We start from the raw sequence: 25,714 nt of genomic DNA, 5'->3' as shown, positions 1-25,714 counted from the left end.
CAACAAAAGTTAACTAACTGCAACAGTCCAGAAAAGCAAGGGCCGGACGGAATGGAAGGAAAATATCAGCAACTGGATCATTTATAATAATGCAGCGTAACAATCCCTACATATTTCTGTAGAGGATCTGTTGGCTTTTCCTCTTGTTCCAGCCAGTAGCACACGCAATTTCCTCATTTAAATTGGGCGGTTCGCATCTGTTATCCATTGCACGTGCAATCTTTGAAAATCGCACACAACACGCCCACTTATTGCACGTGCAATTTATTTATAGTACACGCAAATTACCACCTGCTATTTGGGATCTTTGAAGATCTATATATGTACGTTTGTGATGGTAGGACAGAAAAGGGTTGTTTTTTTTTTTCACTCTGAAAAGGGTTGTTTTTTTATGTAGTACTCTAATAGTGACTGTTGAGATTTTTTTAACCTACATTTTTGTTACCGACCTTACTATCATGCTTCCTGTGTGTGGTGCCGAGATAAATATGGTTCCTCATCCAGTCTAGTGGCCAGTGGTTAAACGAAATTGAGCCTTAGTGTCAAATGATATTTATACCCCAGGGAAACAGGATCCAATGGATTACCAGTTAGATGTTCCTTAAATCTCTGATCAACTCTGAAAAAGCAAAGTGTGAATAAAAAGGTTACATTTACTTTAGGTAAATTGTCCTAACAAATGCAACACCAATGATTTCTTAAAAAGAGATAAAAAAATAAAATAAAATAAAAGTTTCTCACTGAAAAGTTTTGTGTTTTTCAAATTTTTCAGTGCGAGATTATTCTGCTGCAATGACGGATTATTTACTTGAAGGCTTTTACACATCCTTACCAGGGTGCCAATAAATGTGTGTTTTATAAGCCTCCAAATTCTTAAATTCTATACTCAGATACATTATTTGTCAGAGGCATAAAAAACTGAAAACTGGGCTTTATTTAGGGCAAACTAAAGAAGGGAATGTACAGAAAAATCTGGATGGACATATGTGGAGAAATAGACTGCGAACATTATTTGCAAATCTGGAACACATCATATGAAGGGAATGTAAAGGTGCTGATGAAGATGTACTTTTTCTCGATATCTCTGTGTTCTGTCTGCTTGGTCTGCCTCTATCCCTGACACTTTTACTTTGCTCCAACAGCACAACACCATACAGCTGCTTTTGTTGCAATGATAATTACTAGATCAGATATGTTGTGATGAAAAAGCAATATTTAGATGCTCGTCTTTTTCAATATTTAAACATTTACATGAAATCGTTTGAACATGATCATCTTTCACTTTCTTTTTCTTTTTATTACGTTCCAGGTGATAAAGCAGAATCAAATGTTGACAGGTCTGATAGATCTACTTTACAGTTGCAGCCTCTCGTTGTGAGCTGAATGTCAGAATTTCAAAGATGTGTGTGAGGGTCGGATACTGTGATCCCCGTCTCCTCAGTGGAATCATCGTCAGTGTCCATGCCAGTGCAGCTCCAGCCATCTGTTCAAATTAGAACCCCCCTCCTGCTGTGAGAGGCAGAACTGAACCAACAAGCCCACTTGTCCACTCAGAACTGGACTTGTGTCTGTGGCTTTGGATCCTTCATTGCCTAACACTGAGAAGTCGTATGATGGGTCTCCACAGTGTAAAGCACAAGGGCTACAAACATGCTATAAGACATTTGCATGCATACAATGTCTGCAAAAGTATTCTCACAACTTTGACTTGTTTGGAATTAAGTGATAAAATCAGCACAAAGTAGCTTAAAACCCTGAAGTGGAAGGAAAAGGATACAATCAACCATTTTCACAAATAATACTCCGTAATAAAGTGCAGTGTAACCAATAGCCTTCACCTAATTATTAAATAGAGCCCAACTGTAATTTAATTTCTGCATAAATCCAGATGTTCTCTAAAGGCCCCATAGGTTTGTTAGAGAACATTAGTGAACAAAAAGCTTCATGAAGACCAATAAAACAACACGTCAGGGATAAAGTTGAGGAGATGTTGAAAGCAGGAATAGAATAGAATAGAATCAGCAGCAAAATGAAGCACACGGAAACCCATAAAATCAGCAACTAGAAACTGTACAAAAATGTCCGATATACATTATTAGAGAAACCTATACAGTTCTGATTCTAACAAAATCACATATCTAATAGGATAAGCTATAAAAACACAAATTTTTACAAATCGTGCTTCTGTGCAAAAACAAGGTTTACAACTATATAGAAACCTATGCAAGGCCTAGCAGGAATGTAAATCATTTATTCTGTTTGTTGGGAGTAGTGGCGTAATAGTTCTACACATCTGCAGGGAAAAAGGACAGATGATAATTCTTCTTTGGGTATGTAGGATGCGCCAGCCTGTCTCTAATGCCTCTATTCCACTCGTCCCTATTATGCGTGGTTTAGCATGGTTCTACATCCTTTTCAGGCTTTTCCATTAGTTACGATAAGTAACAATTACCTGGAGTCAATACTGTTTTTAGTACCTGGTTGGTTGCGGCAGTTCCATGCGGAGTCGTGCTGAAAACGCAACATCAGAAGACTGTTGGTCACTGTTTGGTTATGGGGCAGCTTCACTTGTCTCAGCATATTTCAATAACTAATATCTTTAACCGTTAAATTGTTGTTTGCAGTTGTGTATACGACCACTATAGCAATCTAGCATTAGGTAGCATTAGCTTACCCTCACACATCCTCTAGCTTGAACCCTTCAGTCTGCTCCATGGCTTCTCTCTCTCTCACTCCTGTACTGATCCAGAGTCGATCGTCTTGCTGCCTGCAGCCTTCTCTGGCTCTTCTTTCACTCGGAGTCTGACAAAAGCCATAGATCAAGCAGCAGTCGAGGCTGTTGTTGTCTTTGGGCAACTATAAATCACATCATGTCACTTCTTTGGGACTGTGGGGCTGCCTTGCTTTTGACGATCCTGCCCACATTGAGATGGTACTCAGTTATGATGGAAAACTAACCAAACTGTATAGAGTAGCACTGACCCGATCCAAGTTGAGTAGAGTAGGCACTAATGGAAAAGGAACATAATGTAAATCTGCAGTCCTTTACAGCATCATGCATGGGGTGGGAGACATTGTTCATAAATCATAATATTTGTGCTAGAGCTTTCCTGCCTCCCAACACCTTCTCAGGGTCGAGCGGGCATCCTGGGAAAAAGTTGGCCTTCCTGATCAGAGTATCCAGTTGTTTTATTATAAAACAATATCCCAAGCTTGGAACGTCTCATAGTGCACTGTTTAATCAATGGAAAGAGCATGGTGTCCACAATCACTCAGGGCAAGGAGCGTATAAAACTACTATACTGTGCGCTGACTTGTAGTTTGTAATGTAAAGTTATGTATAACGCATTTAAAACCCTGAAGGTTAGACCAAAGTGACATACAGTAAAACAAACCAAAAACAAAATAAGTATTATAATGACAACTATATATTCCTTAGTGCGCCTGATCCATGTAGCTCAAAGTCAGTGGATCTTTTTCATAGTGTTCATTTATTTTGCATAATATATGTGTAATAATGTATGCGTGTAAAGCATGCAATAAAACACCCACAGTCATAAGGTTCTTTTTCTGTATTTTTAAAGTGACACGATTCTAAGACAAGTTATTTTGATAGAAAATGTGTAAATGTCAATCACAATTTACTAGAGAAGATCAATTTTACCTGTACTTTTTTATCTTTGCTAATTTTACTAAACAAAAAAATCCTAAAGTTTGCAGATGACACCACTGTTACTGAAGTGATCCAGGACAGTGATGAGTGGAACTAAAAACAGGGCAGCCCTGGAACAAAACATTTTAGAGGCTGTTGAGGACTGAACTTGAGCTATTTTGCAAATATCGGTATGTGCAAAGCTAGTAGAGACATATCCACCCCCTATTGACTCTACTGCCAGAAAATAAGTGCAAAATGTAGAAAGCTAGTTGTAATTTTCTTCCCACTTTATAATTATAAGCTAACTTAAAATATATTAAAGTTTGTAATTGTAAAATGACAAAATATGAAAAATGTTCAACAAACAAATACAAGGCATTGTATACTCACAAAAACTGTAACAAGGTTGTTATTAAAAGCCTGATTCATTTAATCCTCGAGTGTGACTCACATATGGTAATGAGTGTTTGTGTGTTTGCTCTTTCCACTGCTTTGTCATTTTCTGCAACTTGTTTTTGCTTCCCACACAAACAATCCGGCTGTGAACAGTTCAGTAATTATTTTATTGTGGCAGATGCAAGAAGAGTTTATTGGTTTCTGGTGGAGGGGCGGCAAAGAGAAAACTTGCGCATGTTAATTACGTGACATTACTTGACCGGGTGCTAACCAAGCTAATATATTACTTACTACATTGACGAAAAGAAAAGGTAAATGTGTGTATTCAGCTCTCAGCATTGTACTGCCTTACTACTCATTTGTAATTGTGTTAGAAATGGGGATAATCACAGTAGTTTTCACATCAAATCTAATAAATTGCACAAAAAGAAGAAGCAGAAGGGTTGAAAATGTGAGATTAAAATAAAATATCTAAATCTTAAGTGCTAACCAGATGCAGTTTAGTTTGATTTAAAAGCAAAGGAGACTACATGCTTTTATAGGGAGAGCACTTTAGAATTGCAGAGCTTCAAGCCTTTTCATTTACTTATTCAGTTTCGGTCTAAGCCAGTAGATTTCATCTGTTGTGCCCTATACCCTTTTAATAGATTTATGTGCCGCGCTTTCTCCTTTGACTGCACTGAATTGAAAAGTTACTTCCAAAATGTGTAGAAATATAAAACAAGGCCCTGTAAAAAAGAACCATGGTAGTGCTCTCACGTGTGACAGCAAGAGTCTCCAGGCACAAAAACTGTGATGGACTCAAACTTCTATATTTTGTTTTAACAAACTTTTTAAATTGTCAATGTTGTAGGTTTTAGATAATAAAATTTGGTAAAAAGTTACCATCTGTGTGTTGCAAATAAAAAAGGCAACAATAAACACCAACCGAAACTATTACATGTAGGCTATTTAAATATGTACAGTACTAATTTGTTATCTATTGTAAAAAATAAAATAGAAAAAAAGGGCGTACTGTCATAGGGTGCTGGTTGTGTTGTCGCTCGCCACATACTCCCCACCCTGAACCCACGACCTTCCAGTAAAAGGATTTTACTGACTGAATTTTATGTGCACATCTATATGTTAAGCATTCAACTTCTGGCCACACCTCCTGCTGTTTCACAGTCTCTTTAACCAAATCTATTCTCTGAATAGATTAGGTTAAACTGGTTATTTTTCTTATTGAGGATTGTCTTTTAATCCTTTTCACAGTCTCTTTTGCTCCAATACATCTAAACAATCTCACTTGTTAAGAGACTAACTTGTGACAATTTTTAAAGGTTAAGCTGCAGGACCAAATCATTTGGGGGGCAGGAAAATGGGAGGCAAGTTAAACGAAGGAAGAAGAAAGAGAGGAACATAATTCATATTAAAACACTGTTTGAGTCACACTAAAGTGAATAAAATCTGGCAGACAAAAAACACTTAACATGTCTAATAGGAAAATTGGATTATTGTGAAACAGGGAGAGCTTAAACTTTATGTGCCTACCTGAGTGCCTGTCCCTCAGCATCTAGATAAATGTATCCCATCACGCTGTAAATTCCTCTTCGAGCTCTCCGGCTGTCACCAAGCTTCCCCCACAGTTAGTTTATAGGAGAGGTGTTTTAGATTGCTATATAATGAAGATCATTAGCCAAAGATTATTTCTACTGCTGCCTTAATCACAGTACTTATCTAATTACTTATTAAGACCTAGATTTGCTTAATGCACAAAATCCAAATTAAATGGGTAAACACTTAATTTAAAAATCCATTTGTTCAATTAAAGAGTTGCATCTTAGCAGATATGGAGCGCAATAAAGCACCCCATTAACATATTGGGAGATTTCATTTTCTATTATCCACATTTGAATAGATATGCTGTGGGTTGTTTTTTTTTTCGTCTTTTCTGTGTTTCTAATTTTTCGATTTGTGTTGCAGCAGTTTTGGGTTTGTGCTTCAGTGTTCTACGCATAATCAACTTAAATTTAAATGCTGTTTGTTTTCATGACAGCAATTATGCAAAATCCTCTAAAGATGGATGATTCAAGCAAATGTTTAAAATTTCAATATATCAAGTTATCAATAAATATTTGTACTTTTACAGCAACATTATCCTAATGTTCTCTTTCCTATTCAACCCTGCTGTCGTCACCTCCACCTGTCTCTTCCTTCTCTTTCTCATCTCTGGCTCCTGTGCAGTTTTCCGGGGAGGTGCAGGAAAACAAGGTGAGCGTGGTTGTCACCAACCTCACAGTGGTGGACCGGGATCAGCCCCACAGCCCTAATTGGAACGCGGTCTATCGCATTGTCAGCGGAGACCCCTCCGGACACTTCATAATCCGCACCAATCCCATCACGAATGAAGGAATGCTTACAGTGGTCAAGGTAGAAATGAAGCTGACTCCTCTGCATGTCGTTCTGATTTGCTGAGGTGTATGCCCAATAAAGTGTCTCATCGTTGTCAATTCGTTCATCTTCCATATCACCTGATGTAATTGACAGCAGGTTGATAATTATCTTATTTCTTAATCTCTGATTCATATTACCTTTCAGTCAGTTACTGATTTTCCGGCTTTCCCTTGTCACTTTACTCCCTGTATCACACTCTCTCCCATGGGCTCTTCACCAGCCGGTGGATTTTGAGATGAACCGTGCCTTCATGCTGACAGTGGTGGTGTCCAACCAGGCCCACCTGGCAAGTGGCATCCAGTCCTCTCTTCAGTCCACGGCGGGAGTCACCATCTCTGTCCAGGATGTGAACGAGCCACCCGTCTTCCCCGTCAACCCCAAGACGATCCGTTTTGAGGAGGGTGTGCCAGCTGGAACCACTCTTACGGTGTTTTCGGCTCAGGACCCTGACCACTTCATCCACCAGATTGTCAGGTATGGGTCTTGAGAAAACATCATCGAGGCTTCAGATGAATTTTGCACATTTTGAATTTCTGGTTTGGATTTTGCACCTCAGAAATGTCTCCACAGTAGGGCTGTACAATCTATATCAGGTGTGGGCATACTGGGCAGTGAAAGTCCAGAGTGAGCGGTTGTTACAATCAAGTAATGTTAGCCCCTAGGTATGGTGCGTTCACTGACTGCGCTTCTGAGTGAGACATACAGTAACTGGTCAGAGCCGATTAAGGCTCTGTTGGTGCAGCTTCATTTATACTGACAGATCTTTTGGTCACTAGAAGACAGTAAAAAATAATTTTTAAAGTAAAATGTAATATGTACAGCATTATTACAGAGTAAATGAAAAAGCATCTAAGCGCCAAAGAACAGTCTGGTTCTTAGGATAAATACTCTTTGATCAGGACCGCTTCAAAATAATAAAGAAAAAGATTTACTTCAGTCTTTAAAACAGAAAGTGAGTGCCTTTATTTTTAAGCATGAGTGTATGAGTTAATGTGCTGACTATGATCACGACCAACAGTGACTGACATTTGGACTTACATTTCTGGCGATTGGGGAAATACACATCCACTATTGACTTCTCTATTAAAGCAGTCGCCCAAGCAAGGAGGTGCGATCAGCCCGAAGCGTGTTATTCATTTATAGTTAAACATTTCCAATATTTTGTGCACTTCCCATATCAATCCTCCCAGAATATTGAGTTTCACAGGCGTTTAATCAGAGCTGAAAGCTTTCTTCACAGTTTACGCCTCTAAAGCGACATTCTTCACTGATCTACCACCCACGTCACAGTTACCCCCCTTAGTTGCCAGGCGACTGGTTTGAAGAGGTCATTCTTTAACGAGCTGGATGCTGTACGTCTGCCCTCCCTGGGCTGGATCCCTGCCTTCCTCCTCATTGATCCCTGCCGTCCTAACCGGGACGACACACGGCGGGGACTTTGCCATCAAAACATCGACCCTGCACGACAGAAACTCCCACGTGCCTGCTAAGTCCAGCTTCACCATTTCACTCCACTGCCAGCACAAGCGACACAGATGGATTTTTTTAATGTCAGGGTGGCAGCCATGTCCACAGTGAAACCTGGTGGAAATGTTATTGAATTGACAGAAAAAGAGGTGAAAGAAAGAGGTGCACTCATGTGTGAGAAGTACCTCCATCTATTCTTTATGCAAACCAGATGGGCCTGAGCTTATCTGCCCTTTAAAAGAAGTTACTTCTCATACTGTACTTTCTTTTCTCTCTTCGCTACTTCCTGCTCCCTCCCGCTGACCCCCGTCATTTTCCTCTCTGTCAGTCTGTGCGTCTCTTATTGATGTGAGCTCAGAGCTGCTTTCTCCTCAGGAGTTTTGCCAGCAGTTGGTCAACTCACGGCGGCATAGTCTCTACTCCTGTATTCCCTTTAGGAAACCTCGCTTGAACCTTCACGCACAAAAGACACAGAAATGCACAAACACAGGCTGCTAGATGCACACCACTGACACGCAGGCGTGTACCCGCAGAGCATGACTGAAAGCCCTGCATCCTGGATAGAAGAGGAGCCAGCTTTGGCTGTTTTATGCTTCTGAATATGTTGCCTTTTTTCACTCTCTCTCCTTCTCTCTGGAGGAAAGAGAAAACAAGATTATGTGAACCCAAGACTGTTTGCAAGCTGATTTTACTGTTTGATGGGATTTAAGAGGCAGCAATACTGAGTAAATGTAGATTTGTATGGGTGTGTTTATGTATTCTTGTGAGTGTTGATTATTAGCCTCTACAGAGCGAGGATGTTTGGGATGTGAGATCATGATGGAGATTATTCACTTATAAAGATCTTAGTTTAAAGTTGGTAGGCTGGATCAAATGTGCTATTGGACATGGAGACTCTGCAAAGTATTCACATCCCTTGAACTTTTTCATGTTTTTTTCATTTTACATACATCAACAGCTTTATTGGGATGATGCAGCTACTACTATATTTTATCATGAAAAACAGGATCTCACAGAATTTTACCATCACAGTTATGGGGAGAGCCGAACGTGAATGCACATCACACATTTTTATTTGTAGAAAATACGGAGAACTATGTGTCATTTTCCATCCACTTCATTGCTACTAAAACATCCTATGATTCAAATCCCTGCTTTGTTTTTGCAAACAAAGTATTGAAAGGCATAAAATAAATGGCAAATCATGTTTTAGTTTATGGTGTTACAAGGAGAATATGTAATTTACTCAAGTGGTGAATATGCATGGAAAGCAACCAGGTGGATAAACTCAAATAGGAGTAATGTGCCTGCCTCTTGTGATGTTATCGACCAAAATACAAAAATATATTTTTATTTCTTTTCAGAACATATTTTAAAAAAGAACCCTGCAATAAAGAGCCATACCTCTTTACCAGCTATGTTTCTATTGTCAGTGTACATTTGAAAGTAAAAGAAACACACCAGTAGACAGATCTTTAACTATTTAGATCTCAAAAAACCAGAACAAAGATTAGGGTTGAATTTTCTATAAAATTCACAACAGGGTTCTCAGAGTTACAGTATAGCATTTAACTGTGCTGGCTGCAAATAAGTGCAGCAGGGGGTGACATCTTGCTGACAGAGGGAGGAGATGAGAGTGCCAGGCAACGCCGCGTACAAAGAAAAATCTCACCTGCTGGGCAACAGCACGACAAGCTCTTACAAAGGGAATTATTTGTCTTTTCATGTATTTATATACGATTAAAAGCAGATATTTGCATGTACTATTTCTGACAGGCTGATAGTTTCATTTACTAAATGCTAGAATAATGAGAGATTTTCTAAATATTACTTCCTTCAGATTCAGACATTGACATACACCTCAAGCACACTGCATACTTGTTCAACATCATGAAAACAAAAATTTTAAAAATCAAGAAATCAGTCCAGATATAGGTATAAGAGAGAGAACTGTAGATCTCCACAAGTTCTTTCATCCTTGGGTACAATTTTCTAAATGTATCACGTTCAACAGCCACCCATCCCCCGGAACCTGGGGAGAAATTTAAACATTTTTTCTACGTTCATTGCTCTACATTCCCTTAGTTAAGCATAGACATATGGGGTATCCTCTAAAACGTCAGACTCGTGGTTAAAAGATTATATAAACCATTGCTAAGAACAGCAAACACAGTTAAAACTACATGCAGTTGAATCAGAAAGTAAACAAACTCCATGATGAAGATGCTGGCTGAAGCTAGCAGAGCAAAGTCATCCACAGTGAAACGGGTCCTCTGCTGACATTGGCTGAAAGGCCACTCAGCAAGCAAGAAGCCAGATTACACTTTCCAAATTCACACAGAAACGAAGACCTTAATTTATTCTTTAAACTGATTTTGAAGGTTTGAACTGAAAACATAAAATGTGCAGTACAGGGATGGCAGCATCAGTTGTGGGCATTAGTTCTGCGGAGGGTAAAGGTGCACATCTCAAAACAGGACAGCATCACACATTAACACTCAGGACACAGATCACTTAGCTCTAGGGGAAAAAAAACAGGAGGTGTGAACATGAAATGATCTCTATCACTAACCTGCAGCGCAGAGAAACAGGTGGGGAAGCAACAGCTATGGTGACAACAGGTAGGTTAAAAGGCTGGGAGCCCAAGGGACCAGCCTGATCTTGTAGAGAGAGTGAGAGTGCTAAGGCAGAAGACTTTCTGCACTTCTCTTCAGCCTGGAGTGTCACAGACACCAATAAACTCCCCAATTAAAGCCTTAATCCAAAAAATCCAAAAACGTTGTCATTAAATAGTCAATGGTCATTTACAAGAAGTAGAGCGGAGCAGAGGTCAGTGTTCAGATATCAGATAGGCAGTAGGAAGTCTGTCATATGCAAGGCAAGAGAACAATAATCTGAAGACATAACCTCAATAACTGGGAGACAGAATGAGAGCTGGAAAAGACCGCTGGATTTCTACTGGCACAAGGCTGTGATAATCTGGTAAAGAAGCTGAGACTGGGCAGATCTTAGAGTAACGCACAGGTAAAACAGGGAGACAATTAGGCTTGGCTCAGGTGTGCCAAATTAGGCTGATTAGAACAGCAATGACATGGTGATATGAAAACATAAATAAAGTACAGGTTTGGTATGGCAAAAATATGAAATCTCAGAAATATCAGAATCTTTAAAAAAGTGTAAAACAATCTCTAAAAATGTAATTAGTTATGGTTTTCTGGCATGTATCATAATTTTAGTAATCCTATCAGAGCTAAAACAGGGAAGTTTGATTAAGTGTGTGTAAATATCTGATTTTAGCTGTATTAACTTAGGAAACGATGGAACTAGCTGGAGGTGATTTTGGTTTACGATCTGAAAGCGAGGCCCTGGCTAACTGCTGCCAGCCTTCAATTCTCTCTCATTTAATTAAACCTCCCTTTTCATGTCTGTCATGTTCCACTGCCCATATTTACAGATAAACTCGGCTATGATCTCTCTCACCCCCTTTCTTTTCCTTCCTCTGTCTCTGAACCCATCTGTTGACATCATGTCGACACTCTGACCCTCTGGTGAGTCTCACAATTAAGCATTTCTCGTTAGACCATCTGACTCCCTATACTTGATCACGTGTTAGCAGTTATTATCTATGTTAATGAGATTTGTAAATGTGAATATGCGTGGTTATTTTCAGCTTTAAGGAAAGCATCTACTGCTGATGACAGTGACGGTCACCATGTGGGTAAATAGAACAGGAGTGTTTTTGAGCTCTTCCACAAATGGACGCAGGGTTTTCTTCGCTCTTCATGCTAATGATCTGCTGCTTTCATAAGTTTGATGAACATATGTTCCACTCTCCTTGCCACTGCAGTATTTTAAAGGGGCTCGGCTGCTATGGCTTGTTATGGTAATGAGCATTCAACCTGATAAGCCACTTTTGATCAACAAATAAAAGCTTTAGTGTTGCTGGTATTAGAGTAACAGTGAGCTGCAAAGGTCATTATATGGATAATATGCTGGTTGTTTTCAACAGAATTAAACCGTTGTTTTTGTTCTATCTGTATATGCAGGTACTCTAAGCTGTCAGACCCAGCTAACTGGCTGAAGATAAACAGAACCAATGGTCAGATTACCACCATGGCCCTGTTGGACAGAGAGTCCATGTATGTCAAAAACAACATGTATGAAGCCACATTCCTGGCATACGACAATGGTAAGTCTGGTAAGTCAGGATAAATGTGTTCATGCAACAGCACCTAAAAATCTATTACCAGAACTTTGAATAAGTATTCATATGCTTTGAACTTGTTCACATTTGGTCACATTACAACCACAAGCTCCGGTGAGTTTTAGTGGGATTTTATGTGATAAACCTATTAAAAAGTAGCACATAATTGTAAAGATGAAGAAAATGACACATAGCCGAAGCCAGGTCTTCCTGCCCTGTGTTTCTCTTAGGTGCTGTGGACTGCAGGCCTTGTACCATTCTTGCCACAATTAAAAATGTACACTCCCAAGTTACAGACTCTCTCTCACACACACCCAAACGCAGGGGTGAAAGTGAGCTGGTATGGTCCGGTACTGCGTACCACTAAAAGATTCTGTGCTGGTACGCAGTACCGGGAAGAGGGAAGAATATCTGTCTGCTATGAAGCAGTCATCCAGAACCAGTTACTGCTGCAAAAATTCACGAGCACACAAAGAAGATCGGACTCACTACCAATAGGCAGTCTAAAACACGACTTAATCTGTTTATAAATATACAGGTCCTTCTCAAAATATTAGCATATTGTGATAAAGTTCATTATTTTCCATAATGTCATGATGAAAATTTAACATTCATATATTTTAGATTCATTGCACACTAACTGAAATATTTCAGGGTTTTTATTGTCTTAATACGGATGCTTTTGGCATACAGCTCATGAAAACCCAAAAGTCCTATCTCACAAAATTAGCATATCATTAAAAGGGTCTCTAAACGAGCTATGAACCTAATCATCTGAATCAACGAGTTAACTCTAAACACCTGCAAAAGATTCCTGAGGCCTTCAAAACTCCCAGCCTGGTTCATCACTCAAAACCCCAATCATGGGTAAGACTGCCGACCTGACTGCTGTCCAGAAGGCCACTATTGACACCCTCAAGCAAGAGGGTAAGACACAGAAAGAAATTTCTGAACGAATAGGCTGTTCCCAGAGTGCTGTATCAAGGCACCTCAGTGGGAAGTCTGTGGGAAGGAAAAAGTGTGGCAGAAAACGCTGCACAACGAGAAGATGTGACCAGACCCTGAGGAAGATTGTGGAGAAGGGCCGATTCCAGACCTTGGGGGACTTGCAGAAGCAGTGGACTGAGTCTGGAGTAGAAACATCCAGAGCCACCGTGCACAAGCGTGTGCAGGAAATGGGCTACAGGTGCCGCATTCTCCAGGTCAAGCCACTTTTGAACCAGAAACAGCGGCAGAAGCGCCTGACCTGGGTTACAGAGAAGCAGCACTGGACTGTTGCTCAGTGGTCCAAAGTACTTTTTTCGGATGAAAGCAAATTCTGCATGTCATTCAGAAATCAAGGTGCCAGAGTCTGGAGGAAGACTGGGGAGAAGGAAATGCCAAAATGCCAGAAGTCCAGTGTCAAGTACCCACAGTCAGTGATGGTCTGGGGTGCCGTGTCAGCTGCTGGTGTTGGTTCACTGTGTTTTATCAAGGGCAGGGTCAATGCAGCTAGCTATCAGGAGATTTTGGAGCACTTCATGCTTCCATCTGCTTAAAAGCTTTATGGAGATGAAGATTTCATTTTTCAGCACGACCTGGCACCTGCTCACAGTGCCAAAACCACTGGTAAATGGTTTACTGACCATGGTATCACTGTGGTCAATTGGTCTGCCAACTCTCCTGACCTGAACCCCATAGAGAACCTGTGGGATATTGTGAAGAGAACGTTGAGAGACTCAAGACCCAACACTCTGGATGAGCTAAAGGCCGCTATCGAAGCATCCTGGGCCTCCATAAGACCTCAGCAGTGCCACAGGCTGATTGCCTCCATGCCACGCCGCATTGAAGCAGTCATTTCTGCAAAAGGATTCCCGACCAAGTATTGAGTGCATAACTGTACATGATTATTTGAAGGTTGACGTTTTTTGTATTAAAAACACTTTTCTTTTATTGGTCGGATGACATATGCTAATTTTGTGAGATAGGAATTTTGGGTTTTCATGAGCTGTATGCCAAAATCATCCGTATTAAGACAATAAAAGACCTGAAATATTTCAGTTAGTGTGCAATGAATCTAAAATATATGAATGTTAAATTTTCATCATGACATTATGGAAAATAATGAACTTTATCACAATATGCTAATATTTTGAGAAGGACCTGTAGCTATTTTCCCCTCATTCCAAATAGTTTCTGAACTGTTCTGCTATGCTGGAGCCTCAATGCTCTTGCTTTGCTTCTCTCTGAGTTTGAGGCTTTAATGAACGGCCAGCCTTTAAAACGAGCATCACTACGTTTAATGTCTGTCTGCTCCCTGCTAAATACCCCAGTTAAAAGCAAAGGGAGAGAAACTAGTTTTGTTTCATGATATTTTGCTGAACTACAACAACACAGTACAGCTCGAAAACACCGCTTATGACCAGAGATTTCACATACACTACATGAGAGTGCATGCATGCATGCTTGCCCCCAAAACAGAGCGGTGGCCAAGGAGATTGGTGCGTTTGATTCACTGGACTGGGAAATTTTATACAGGTGGTGCATAAACATAAAAAATGTCGCTTGCATTAGGACAGGACGAACAATAAATCACTTACCATCTACAGACTTTTAAATAAAAACTGCAAAAACAACCGAACTGTCAAATTTTTCCGTACTCGTACTCGTCGTCTTCCGCTTATCCGGGACCGTGTCGCGGGGGCAGCAGATTCAGCAGAGACACCCAGACGTCCCTCTCTCCAGACACCTCTTCCAGCTCCTCCAGGTGGAGCCCAAGGCATTCCCAGGCCAGCCGAGAGACATAGTCCCTCCAGCGTGTCCTGGGCCATCCCCTGGGCCTCCTCCCGATGGGACATGCCTGGAACACCTCCCGAGGAATGCATCCAGGAGGCATTCGGTATAGATGCCCGAGCCGTTGGCTGCATCTAGAAATCCCGTCCATAAAAGTTATGAACTGGACCGGTAAGAAGGGGCAGCTCTGCCGGAGTCCAACATGCACCGGGAACATGTCTGACTTAGTGCCGGCAATGCGGACCAAACTCCTGCTCCGCTCGTAACAGGACCGGATGGCCCCTAATAAAGGGCCCCCGATTCCATACTCCTGGAGCACCCCCCACAGGGCATCACAAGGGACACAGTTGAATGCCTTCTCCAAGTCCACAAAACACATGTGAACCGGTTGGGCAAACTCCCATGAACCCTCGAGTACCCTGTAGAGGGTATAGAGCTGGTCCAGTGTTCCACGGCCGGGACGAAAACCACACTGCTCCTCCTGAAGCCGAGGTTCGACTATCGGCCGGACTCTCCTCTCCAATACCCTGGCGTAGGCCTTACCAGGTAGGCTGAGGAGTGTGATCCCCCTGTAGTTGGAATACACCCTCCGACCCCCCTTCTTATGAAGGGGGACCACCACCCCAGTCTGCCAGTCCAGGGCCACTGTCCCCGACCGCCACGCAATGTTGAAGAGGCGTGTCAACCATGACAGCCCCACAACATCCAGAGATTTGAGGTATTCAGGGCGGATCTCATCCACCCCCTCTGCAAGATGGTGTGGTAGTGATGCTGACTTAGTATGCCTTTAATTTTGAATAAATCCCCAACAGTGTCACCAGCAAAGCACCCCCACACCATCACACCTCCTCCTCCATGCTTCATGGTGGGAACCAGGCAAGTAGAGTCCATCCGTTCACCTCTTCTGTGCCGCACAAAGACACGGTGTTTGGAACCAAAGATCCCAAACTTGGACTCATCAGACCAAAGCACAGATTTCCACTGGTCTAATGTCCATTCCTTGTGTTCTTTAGCCCAAACAAGTCTCTTCTGCTTGTTGCCTGTCCTCAGCAGTGGTTACCTAGCAGCTATTTTACCCTGAAGGCCGGATTCACACAATCTCCTCTTAACAGTTGTTCTAGAGATGTGTCTGCTGCTAGAACTCTGTGTGGCATTGACCTGTTCTCTAATCTGAGCTGCTGTTAACCTGCGATTTCTGAGGCTGGTGACTCGGATGAACTTATCGTCTGCAGCAGAGGTGACTCTTGGTCTTCCTTTCCTGGGCCGGTCCTCATGTGAGCCAGTTTCTTTGTAACGCTTGATGGTTTTTGCGACTGCACTTGGGGACACTTTCAAAGTTTTCCCAATTGTTCGAACTGACTGACCTTCATTTCCTAAAGTAATGATGGCCACTCGTTTTTCTTTACTTAGCTGCTTTTTTCTTGCCATAATACCAATTCTAACAGTCTATTCAGTAGGACTATCAGCTGTGTACTGTATCCACTTCCTGCACAACACAACTGATGGTCCCAACCCCATTTATAAGGCTTGAAATCCCATTTATTAAACCTGACAGGGCACACCTGTGAAGTGAAAACCATTTCAGGTGACTACCTCTTGAAGCTCATCAACAGGATGCCAAGAGTGTGCGGAGCAGTAATCAAAGCAAAAGGTGGCTACTTTGAATAACCTAGAATATAAGGCATATTTTCAGTTGTTTCACACTTTTTTGTTCAGTATATAATTCCACTTGTGTTAATTCATAGTTTTGATGCCTTCAGTGTGAAGCTACAATATTCAGTCATGAAAATAAAGAAAACTCTTTGAATGAGTAGTTGTGTCCAAACCTTTGGTATGTACTGTATATGCATGCATATATGCCCCCAGTGCCTCCACAGCTCTTCCGCTAGCTCCGCCCCTAAGTACCGGCAAGAATTTAAAACTACTTTCACCCCTGCCCACATGACACAAACACAGGTATTTCTACACATATGCTCACCCATCCAACACACACACACGTGCACCAACACACAACTACTCAAAAGGTTAAAGGTCATACAAACACAGTTTACATCAATTTGGCCTGCTTACTCTGATGCTGGATTGAGTCCAGAATTAATCAATTTAATCACGCAATTAGGATACTGTCTTGAGAAATCCTTTTTGTAGACCAAAACTGCCCGGGCACATGTAGGCAACCATCTGCTCTATATGGTACACGCGAAGCACAGCGACAGGACGCATTTAAAAAATTTTAAAAAATGAAAAATGAAAAGGATACATAGTTGTTTTTTTTTTATTGAAATCTAAAACTTTTGGTATGCTTCTGTATTCAGCCGTCTTTACTTTGATATCCCTTAATAAAAATCAGTTCAACCACTTACCTTCAGAAGTTACCTACTTTTACAGACAGTCAACCTGTATGTGATTTATTCTCTGTATAAAGCTGTTCTTTGGAGGTCTCAACAGGTGGTCAAACTATGTATCCATCAGTTGCGCCCTGAACAAGATTTCTAATGCTATATGCATGTGCAGGGAGCTGCAATGTGGTTTTGAAGATCGAAAGAAAGCACATGACAGGGTGCCAAGACAGGAGTTGTATTGTATAAGGAAATCTGGAATAGCAGAGAAGTATGTTAGAAGTATGTTTTTATTTATTTATTTACTTATTAGGTGTCTTGCACCATTAAAAGTGCCCAGCCAGCACGGGCTTACAAGACACACAAAAAAAAAAACATTAGGCAGATATCTACATACAATATATCAAACAAAATATGTCCTCTTATGTTGAAGCCAAGCGATCAACAAAAACTGAGCCAAATAAAGTGGCTTATACTTAAACAAATACTTGAGCTTATCCTCATCCGACAGTGTAAATAACTGTACTACAACATTTCACAATTTACAAAATAGTTGCCTTCTCAAATCATAATAAAAAGGACAATAAAATACAAAATGTAATTCATTTTCATATCATTTAACTGGCATAAACAACATGTCTGCTCCTCCTCTGGAACAGATTGAAACCATCCTGTCTCCAGAGCCAGAGGCAAAGTCACAAACCTCACCTGAGCACACACTGATCCCTGAGCTCTACTTAGATTTAGTGTGACATAAGGCTCAAGAACAAAAGGATCTTTTGTCAGAATATACTGTATGTTCTCAGCTTTGGCTTATATAAATGTAATTTGACCATTTTTGTTTAAATATTTGAAAATAATTCTCACAATGTGTTTGCTTACAATGACCCCATACCCCTGCCACACAATCCGACACAGGACAAACACGGGATCTGTACAGTTCAGTATAGGTTTTATAACCCAGATCACGACATACCTTAACCTTATTTATAACAGCACCTAAGGCTCTACCTGCTGACTCGGACAGTGCTTTGATCAATTCATGAAAAGTAAGATATTCATCAAAAGTAAATCCAAGGTATTTGTACTTTTCAATAAACAATAAAGTTATAGTACCAGAACAGAATTCAACACTTGTCAAAGCATGATTCTGCTTTCTAAAATGTATAACTTGAGTTTTATCAATGTTTATCTTCAGTCTCATTCTGTTACACCAGGAATGAACAGTATTTAACATTCTCTGGAGGTCGGATTCATTGTTGATTCATAATTCTGCAATTAGCACTATGTCAGCTGCATGCAACAAAATACAGTTTCAAGTCCCCCACTTTGATGCCCACATCTGATTCTTTAACTACATTTATCTAATCATTTACATATATTGCAAATAATGTGGGAGACAACACATCACCCTGTTTGACACCATATAATGATGGAAACCAATCTGTTAAATGATCCTTATCTTGAACACAAGATATTGGATTTTATAAATTGCTTTAACTGAGTCATATAATTTACCACCAATACCTTCTTTTAATAACAAAGTCAGTCTACTTTCGTTGTCCGATGAGCTAACCCCTCCCTTCTACTTCCCCATGTCTAAATGGATTGCTCAATCCAGCTCTCCATCCAACAGGTCCGGACTTCCCTAAACCTGAAAGGTCTTACTAAGCAGGTTTACTGAAAGTTCTGTTTAAGCTAGTGTCGGGAAATGACTCGCCTAGCCTCTGACAGCCTTCGTCCAAAAGTCTTGCCCTTCTTCAACTGGAGGTCCGGACGACCGAGTAGCCTCTCGCAGTCATCCACACCTTCGACAGTCACTTTTGTTCACGGCTGCTCATTCCCTGATTTACAACTGGCTCTTGGTATATAGGCTAGGTTAATTTTAGTAGCTCAGCACAAGCCCCAAGGGCACTGTTTTAACAAACTTGACTAAGGCAACCTATAAAAACCTCCTAAAATATCCTAGAACCAGGCAACAAGACTTTTTACCACCAATGAAAAACCAACAATACGGTGACTCAAATAATTGAATGTCCACGATTTAACTAGAATTTTATATGCTTTCTTTAATTAGTAATGCTTTTGCAGGGGTCAGTGACAGCTTAAATTTGGCAACACAAAATAATTTCAATAATAGAAATGAATCAATAAACTCAACCTGTCTTTCCCTGATGCTGAAACTAGTGGGTTTGGAGAGGCTTTGAAGACGGAGGCTCATCCATGCACCTGATGGAGGAGAATTCTTCTGGTAACAACGAGTGGTTTCTTGAAGGAAATACGACTTAATCTTCAGTTTTCTTCCTTTAAGTGGCAGGCACTGATGCTCCAGGCTTTGATGGTTAAACATCTTTGTTGTTATATGTCTCCGAGGACAGTAGTTTCCAGAGGCTGAAGAGTTGAAGGAAACCCGGAGACATAAATGAGGTTGTTTCAGGACTTCCAGAAGCCTGAAACTTAGGGCAATTAGCTGTTCACCAATCAAGTTCACTTCTGTTGTCTGGATAAAAAGGCTTTAGATGAAATCAGATTCTTAATTTTGAGGCACAGTCCTTTCTGGGCTCACGCGTTGATCCTCTTTTTTAATGCAGCCTACCCTCACCTATGGCCATGAATTTTGGCACATGACCAAAAGAACGAGATCCCGCATATGATAAATGATCCCACTCATTTAAGCCGCATACAAGTGGCTCTCCCTTAGAGATAGGGTGAGTAGCTCGGCTATCCGGGAGGAGCTCGGAGTAGAGCCGCTGCTCCTCCACATCGAGAGGAGCCAGTTGAGGTGGCTTGGGCATCTATACCGGATGCCTCCTGGACGCCTTCCTCAGGAGGTGTTCCAGGCATGTCCCGCCGGGAGGAGGCCCAAGGGAAGACCCACGACACGCTGGAGGGACTATGTCTCTTGGCTGGCCTGGGAACACCTTGGGCTCCCCCCGGAAGAGCTGGAGGAGGTGTCTGGGGAGAGGGACGTCTGGGTGTCTCTACTGAGTCTGCTGCCCCTACGACCCAGTCCCGGATGAAGCGGAAGATGACGAGAACAAGTATGATGAGCTTAATAAATCTCGATTAACACAGTCAAAGGCTTTCTGAAGGTCTATTAAACAAGCAAAGGTTGAATTTCCTTCTTGTTTTTTAGCATTTACCATAGTGACAATAGAATAAATCTGATGAATACAGGCCCTTTTCTTCCTAAACCCATTCTGTTTATCAGCCAGTAGGTTATTGGATTCCAAATAACATACCAACTTCTCATTAAGAATAATGGGATACAATTTATATGCACAGCTAAGAAGACTTATTCCTCTGTAATTCATTGGTACACGTGGGTCTAAATTTTTACCCTTTGGGATAGGTTTGATTATACATTTACACCATTCAGTGGGAATGTGATGTTACTTGAAGCAAGTAAACAACAAATTATAAAGCACTGAGAACAAGCTAGGCTGCTTTAATAATTCGTTTGACCAATTATCAAATCCCATGGCCTTCTTAATTCTGAGTTTATCCATGGCCTTTTGGATTTAATCTTCTGTTATATCAAAATTTAAGTATGGATTAGACGAGAACTGTATAGAAATTTCCATTTGGTCTTTTAAAGCAACTGTCCTTTCAAGGTAAACATCATTCCATTCAGGTGAAACATAATTCCCTGAGAATGGAGCTCCAAACTGAGTTTCCCACTTTTTTTTTAACACAATTTCAATATCAAAACATTAAGATCCATCCTCCAATATCACTTCTAAGGGAATATTTTGAGCTTTCCTTGGGCCTAATTTATTTACCAAACTCCAGAATGTTTGGGGGTTACGGATTCAACTTTGTTGCATTTTTATGGTTAAAGCTCTTTGATATATTGTTGGGTTTATGATTATTGATTGATTAATCTTGATCAATAATTCTAATTACAGATCATGACCTGACAAAATCAACTTCCTAACCAAAATCCTCATTTATGAATCGAGACCAGAGATGTTTCTGGTGTTGTAATTGTGGCTCAACGCCTCTGACAATTACAACCGTTAAATACTCCGTAATAATTAATAACTATTGCCGGAGATGTCACTGTTTAATCGACTGTTTCTGCCGAAACGTGTGGAACCATAACCTTATTTTGACTGACACATCACTTTCGCACACAATGAAACACAAAACGCTCTCTCTTTATCTATGTGAATATTTATTAATTTTCACCTACTCAACATGCAAAATTCTACAAACACAGGGGTAACACATCTAAATAAGCAAAAATCAACAAACGGTAGTGGGTATGTATTGAATCCACCAGCAGTTTATGGCACAACAGACGAAGGAAATGAGAATATGAGTGGTGGTGTGGTGGCGAGTGGTGGGGGGTTGGAGCGCAGCTCCGACTGTCCTTTATGATCTTCTGATCATAAAACTTCCCCCTAACTCCTGAGCACAAAGGATTCTAACTTTTGGCGGCAAGCTAGCACAGTGAGATTGAAGACAAAGGGGAAATGGAGAATTTTACCATGAGGTCGTTTTAACAGTCCAGTCTTAAAACGCACCCGCGTTGACTCTCAGATAGTAACACAAACAGCTCTAGGACCGCGGCAGATCCCGATATCAACATAACACATCAAAGTTTCAATAAGCAAGGTTACATGCACATATTATTCAGAACACATGAGATCCTAACCAGCGATTCTGATCGTTTCTACAACCTCTGACCCTGCCCAAGCCTTCTAATAAAGAAATAAAAGATTAAATAAAAGATGGGTTTTACTTGGTGTCGTCTTCTTCCTGAGCGAGGGAATTCGAGCGAGGAAAAGTGGGGTTAAGTTAATTGTGCGTCCACAATTAACTTCAGGGAAAGCGGTCAGTCTTCGTCCTTTGGTCTTCTTGACAAAAAGGAAAAATATGATCTGACCATCAAAGTCGACTTGGAAATGAAACACGATAGCGGTTCGTCTCTCTGAAACTCCGTGTTCTCAGTTACGTGTTCAACTCACGTCTTCAATCGGCAAAGTGAAATCTCTGGCCTTCTTAGTCCAAAAACCTCAGTTATGAATTGTTCGTTGTCTAACGAGAGAGAATGAATGAACTCTGCAAAGCTCTCTGCAAAGATCTCCCCTCTTGAAGTGGCGCACTTTGATTACTAGTCCGGTCCTAGCAGAAGGCGAGTTTTCAAAAATGGGCGCCTTCCTATATAGCGTCCTGTGACGTCAGACTTGGGACGCCCAGTCATATCAGTCGCAATGCTCGATGGGATATGTAGGAGCGGGCTGTCCTGGATACAAAATGGCCGAAGCCATTGGAGGGGCACAGTGACGTCCAACAACGTGCAGATAGTCCAATACTCAGCAAACAAGTGGTCCAACAATATTCTCTTATTCACTCTTAATTTTTTTATCAAACTGATATTGTTAATTCTCAAGATCACATGGTGAGTGCAGGACTGTAAATTTGAATTGTAAGTTGGTTATACAAAATATTCCCTCATGGGGGCAAAATACCAATGCATGCCACACTTCTCAGATTTTCTTTTGTAAAAAACATGTAACCCGTTCCTTCCACTTTACAGATTTTTACTCTTTTGTGTTGGTCTATGGCATAAACTCCCAAGAAATTACTTTAAAGTTTATGGTTGTAACATGAACAAAATGTGAAGATTTTATTAGGGGGTTGTCTACTTTTGCGAGGCACTTAATGTAGTGTCACTGGAATTGTTCAGTCTGACACAATGATAGATGAAGGTATTTTTAAAAAGTGTCTCCCATAGATATGTTTTTGTTATTCTGTAATGCCATCATGAGGCTGCTATTAGTACCTTTGCCTGAGACATTTCATACAGTATCGATGGACTTCCATGACACTTAGTACTCATCAAGATGAGCTGTTACAACTTTCAGGTCAAAGTGATACTTTTAGCTCAAAGCCCTCCTGAACAGCCATACTGAGGTACGTGGATGCTGTAGAATCGTCTTAGTTTCCTTTGATAAAGACATCAAAACATTTTTTCATTGCTTTTCTTGTTCAGAATCAAAGGACTAAGTGGATCACAGCTTCATCAAATAACCTATTTTCTCACTATTAAGGCATGATAATTTAGACCTTTTTCAAGGATTAAGGTGGAAGGTAGATTTGTGAGAAATTACACTTACTCTCAAAAGCTTGTGTAGGCTGGAAAGCAGCCTTCAAATCATGTCAAGTCAGTTTCATTCAAAAAGCCAACCTTCTCAGACTTGCCTCAGGGGAGGTTTAAAATGTGTGCAGCATATGAAACCTCAAATTTACCTAAAGAAATAAATCCCCAGTTTACATTTAATAAAAACCTATAGAATAAACCTTAGGGTGAGAAATGTTGTAAATAGCACAGAACATAGGAAATGTATGGAGATGAATGTTTTTTTTTTCGTAAGATGTATAAATGAAAAACATTTGTAGTTTTTAAAAAAACTTTACATGCAACTGGGATTGCCAAAAAATATATTAACTCGGGGCTTGAGTTATTTGGTTAAATCATTATTTTTTGTGGTTGAATGATCACTGACCAAACAACTTCAGTGAATTTTAAAAACAAGCATTGATTGCACAAATGTAAGGTTATTGAGGGTATTCTCTAATCCAGGCTGGACGTTTCTTGGTCAGTCAAAACTCTACATAGGTTCAAATATAGACATAAACCTTGCTCATAATTGGTCAAAATCCCATAGCAAATTGCACCTTTACCACACTTGTATCTATCCAAAAGGTTCTGGTATCATTCAGGCTAATTATTTGACCACTTTTCCTGATAGAAATATTAGAGCATGTTTGGGAATCATGGTCTTCTTGGAACACCCAACTGTGTTCTCGTTTCAACCATCTAACTGTTGATTTTAGGTGAAGTTAAAGGATTGGAGGTTTGCCTTTTTTACTATCCCACCTACTTTGTGCTATGCATCATTACCACAAGCAGTAAAATAGACACTCTGCAGCAGAGTGTATAATCCTACCGCCACCATACAGTGGTTCTTGGGTTTTGAAACACAGTTTTTTCCAAACATATTTCTTTTCATAAAGGCCAGATAGCCTAATCTTTGTCAGTCTGAACATAAGACTTTTCTTCAGAAGACATCTGGCTTGTCCAGATTATGTTTAACTTGCTTCATTATGGATAGTAACTCAGGTGTTCCAGTATGCTAAAATTAAGCCATGGTGGTATCTGGGTTGTTTTTAAACATCCAAAGCTGTTCCATTTTATCAGATGGTGACAGTTTGGGTCATATGTTAAAGGTGGACACAGATGAGTTTTTCAACAGGACAATTACCTCAAACAGTCCTGGTTCTGGAATAAATAAAGCAGACTTAAATTAAGCTTCTGGAATGACCTTTCCAAATCCCCACCATTAAATCTATTAAAAGTCTGTGGACCATGCAATGAAACCAACCAATTTAAAAGAACTTCAACAATTCTGCCAACAACATTGATCAAATATCCGTCTAAAAGATGGCTATAAACAGCTTGTAGTGTAGTGTAACTTGCTGAGGGACCAAGTATTCATGGAGGTGTGTTTTTCAGCTTGCATGTATAGCTTTGAACTTGGCATGGGCCAGAATAATAACTTTACCAACAAATACTGTTTCACTGTAGTATACAGTAAAAGCATTATGGGTAACATTCTGTTTTTATTGAAAATACAAAAGCCACAAATATTACATTGTTCCATAGTAAAAATTATATATCATATAAGATTATATATAATTCACCCACCACAGTGACAAAAGCCAAATATGGAATAAATACAGAATTTAGTACAAATCTTTACGTAAACATGCTTATTGCACAGAATATTATCACTTTCTGTCGCTCTGTTCTTTATAGGGTAACACTTGGAGTCTAATAAGTTGATATTGGTTAGGTAATCAGACTAGTTGCCCAGTTAGCTAGCTTGTGTTGTGACTATGAATCTGAAAATATTATTTAATAATAATATTTTATCAAATAATATTTCGGTCTGTTAAGGGTTGTCCTGTGAATACCAGCCCAATAAGGCGGTGGTATTAAGACAAAATTGAAAGGGATGAGCCAAGCTCTGACATTATTGAACAGCAAAACTCTGCATACACATGGAATGAATTCACATAACTTCTTAAAATTCAAGAATTTATTAACAAAAATAAGTCAACTCAAGTCAAACATATTTCAATCAACAAACTCTTTACCATGCTAAAACAATCCAACTAACTACCAAGCAGAATTAAAGAATAGGGAAGACTAATGGGCTATGTACAATATAAACAAGTTGATTAAAGATGATTGAAAACCATGATCGAAAGAGTGATGCAAAATTACCATGCAATGTTTATGTTTGAGAACCAAGGATTATCTTGAAGAATCTGGAAGTGAAGTTAAGTTAGTTTTGGAACTAACTTAGGCAATAATCAGCATACCTTTAGACAACCATTCACAATGCATCAGATAAAATATTATTTTAATAA

General features: G+C 40.2%; 1 protein-coding gene across 3 annotated transcripts in view; it reads left to right on the top strand.

The window, feature by feature from the left end:
* The window catches only part of cdh4 (cadherin 4, type 1, R-cadherin (retinal)), a 437,670-nt gene that overhangs the window by 383,247 nt on the left and 28,709 nt on the right, over positions 1-25,714 (top strand). For 2 of the 3 annotated variants that reach the window (XM_047348247.1, XM_047348245.1), the window contains 3 exons: positions 6,278-6,463; positions 6,708-6,961; positions 12,001-12,152. In XM_047348247.1, the coding sequence (XP_047204203.1) occupies positions 6,278-6,463; positions 6,708-6,961; positions 12,001-12,152 (592 nt within the window). The remainder of the gene's footprint in view (positions 1-6,277; positions 6,464-6,707; positions 6,962-12,000; positions 12,153-25,714) is intronic. The other variant, XM_047348246.1, reaches the window with a different exon arrangement.

Source organism: Girardinichthys multiradiatus, chromosome 20, assembly GCF_021462225.1.
Source record: "Girardinichthys multiradiatus isolate DD_20200921_A chromosome 20, DD_fGirMul_XY1, whole genome shotgun sequence".
Lineage (NCBI taxonomy): Eukaryota > Metazoa > Chordata > Actinopteri > Cyprinodontiformes > Goodeidae > Girardinichthys > Girardinichthys multiradiatus.
This window is presented reverse-complemented; position numbering and strand designations above follow the sequence as displayed.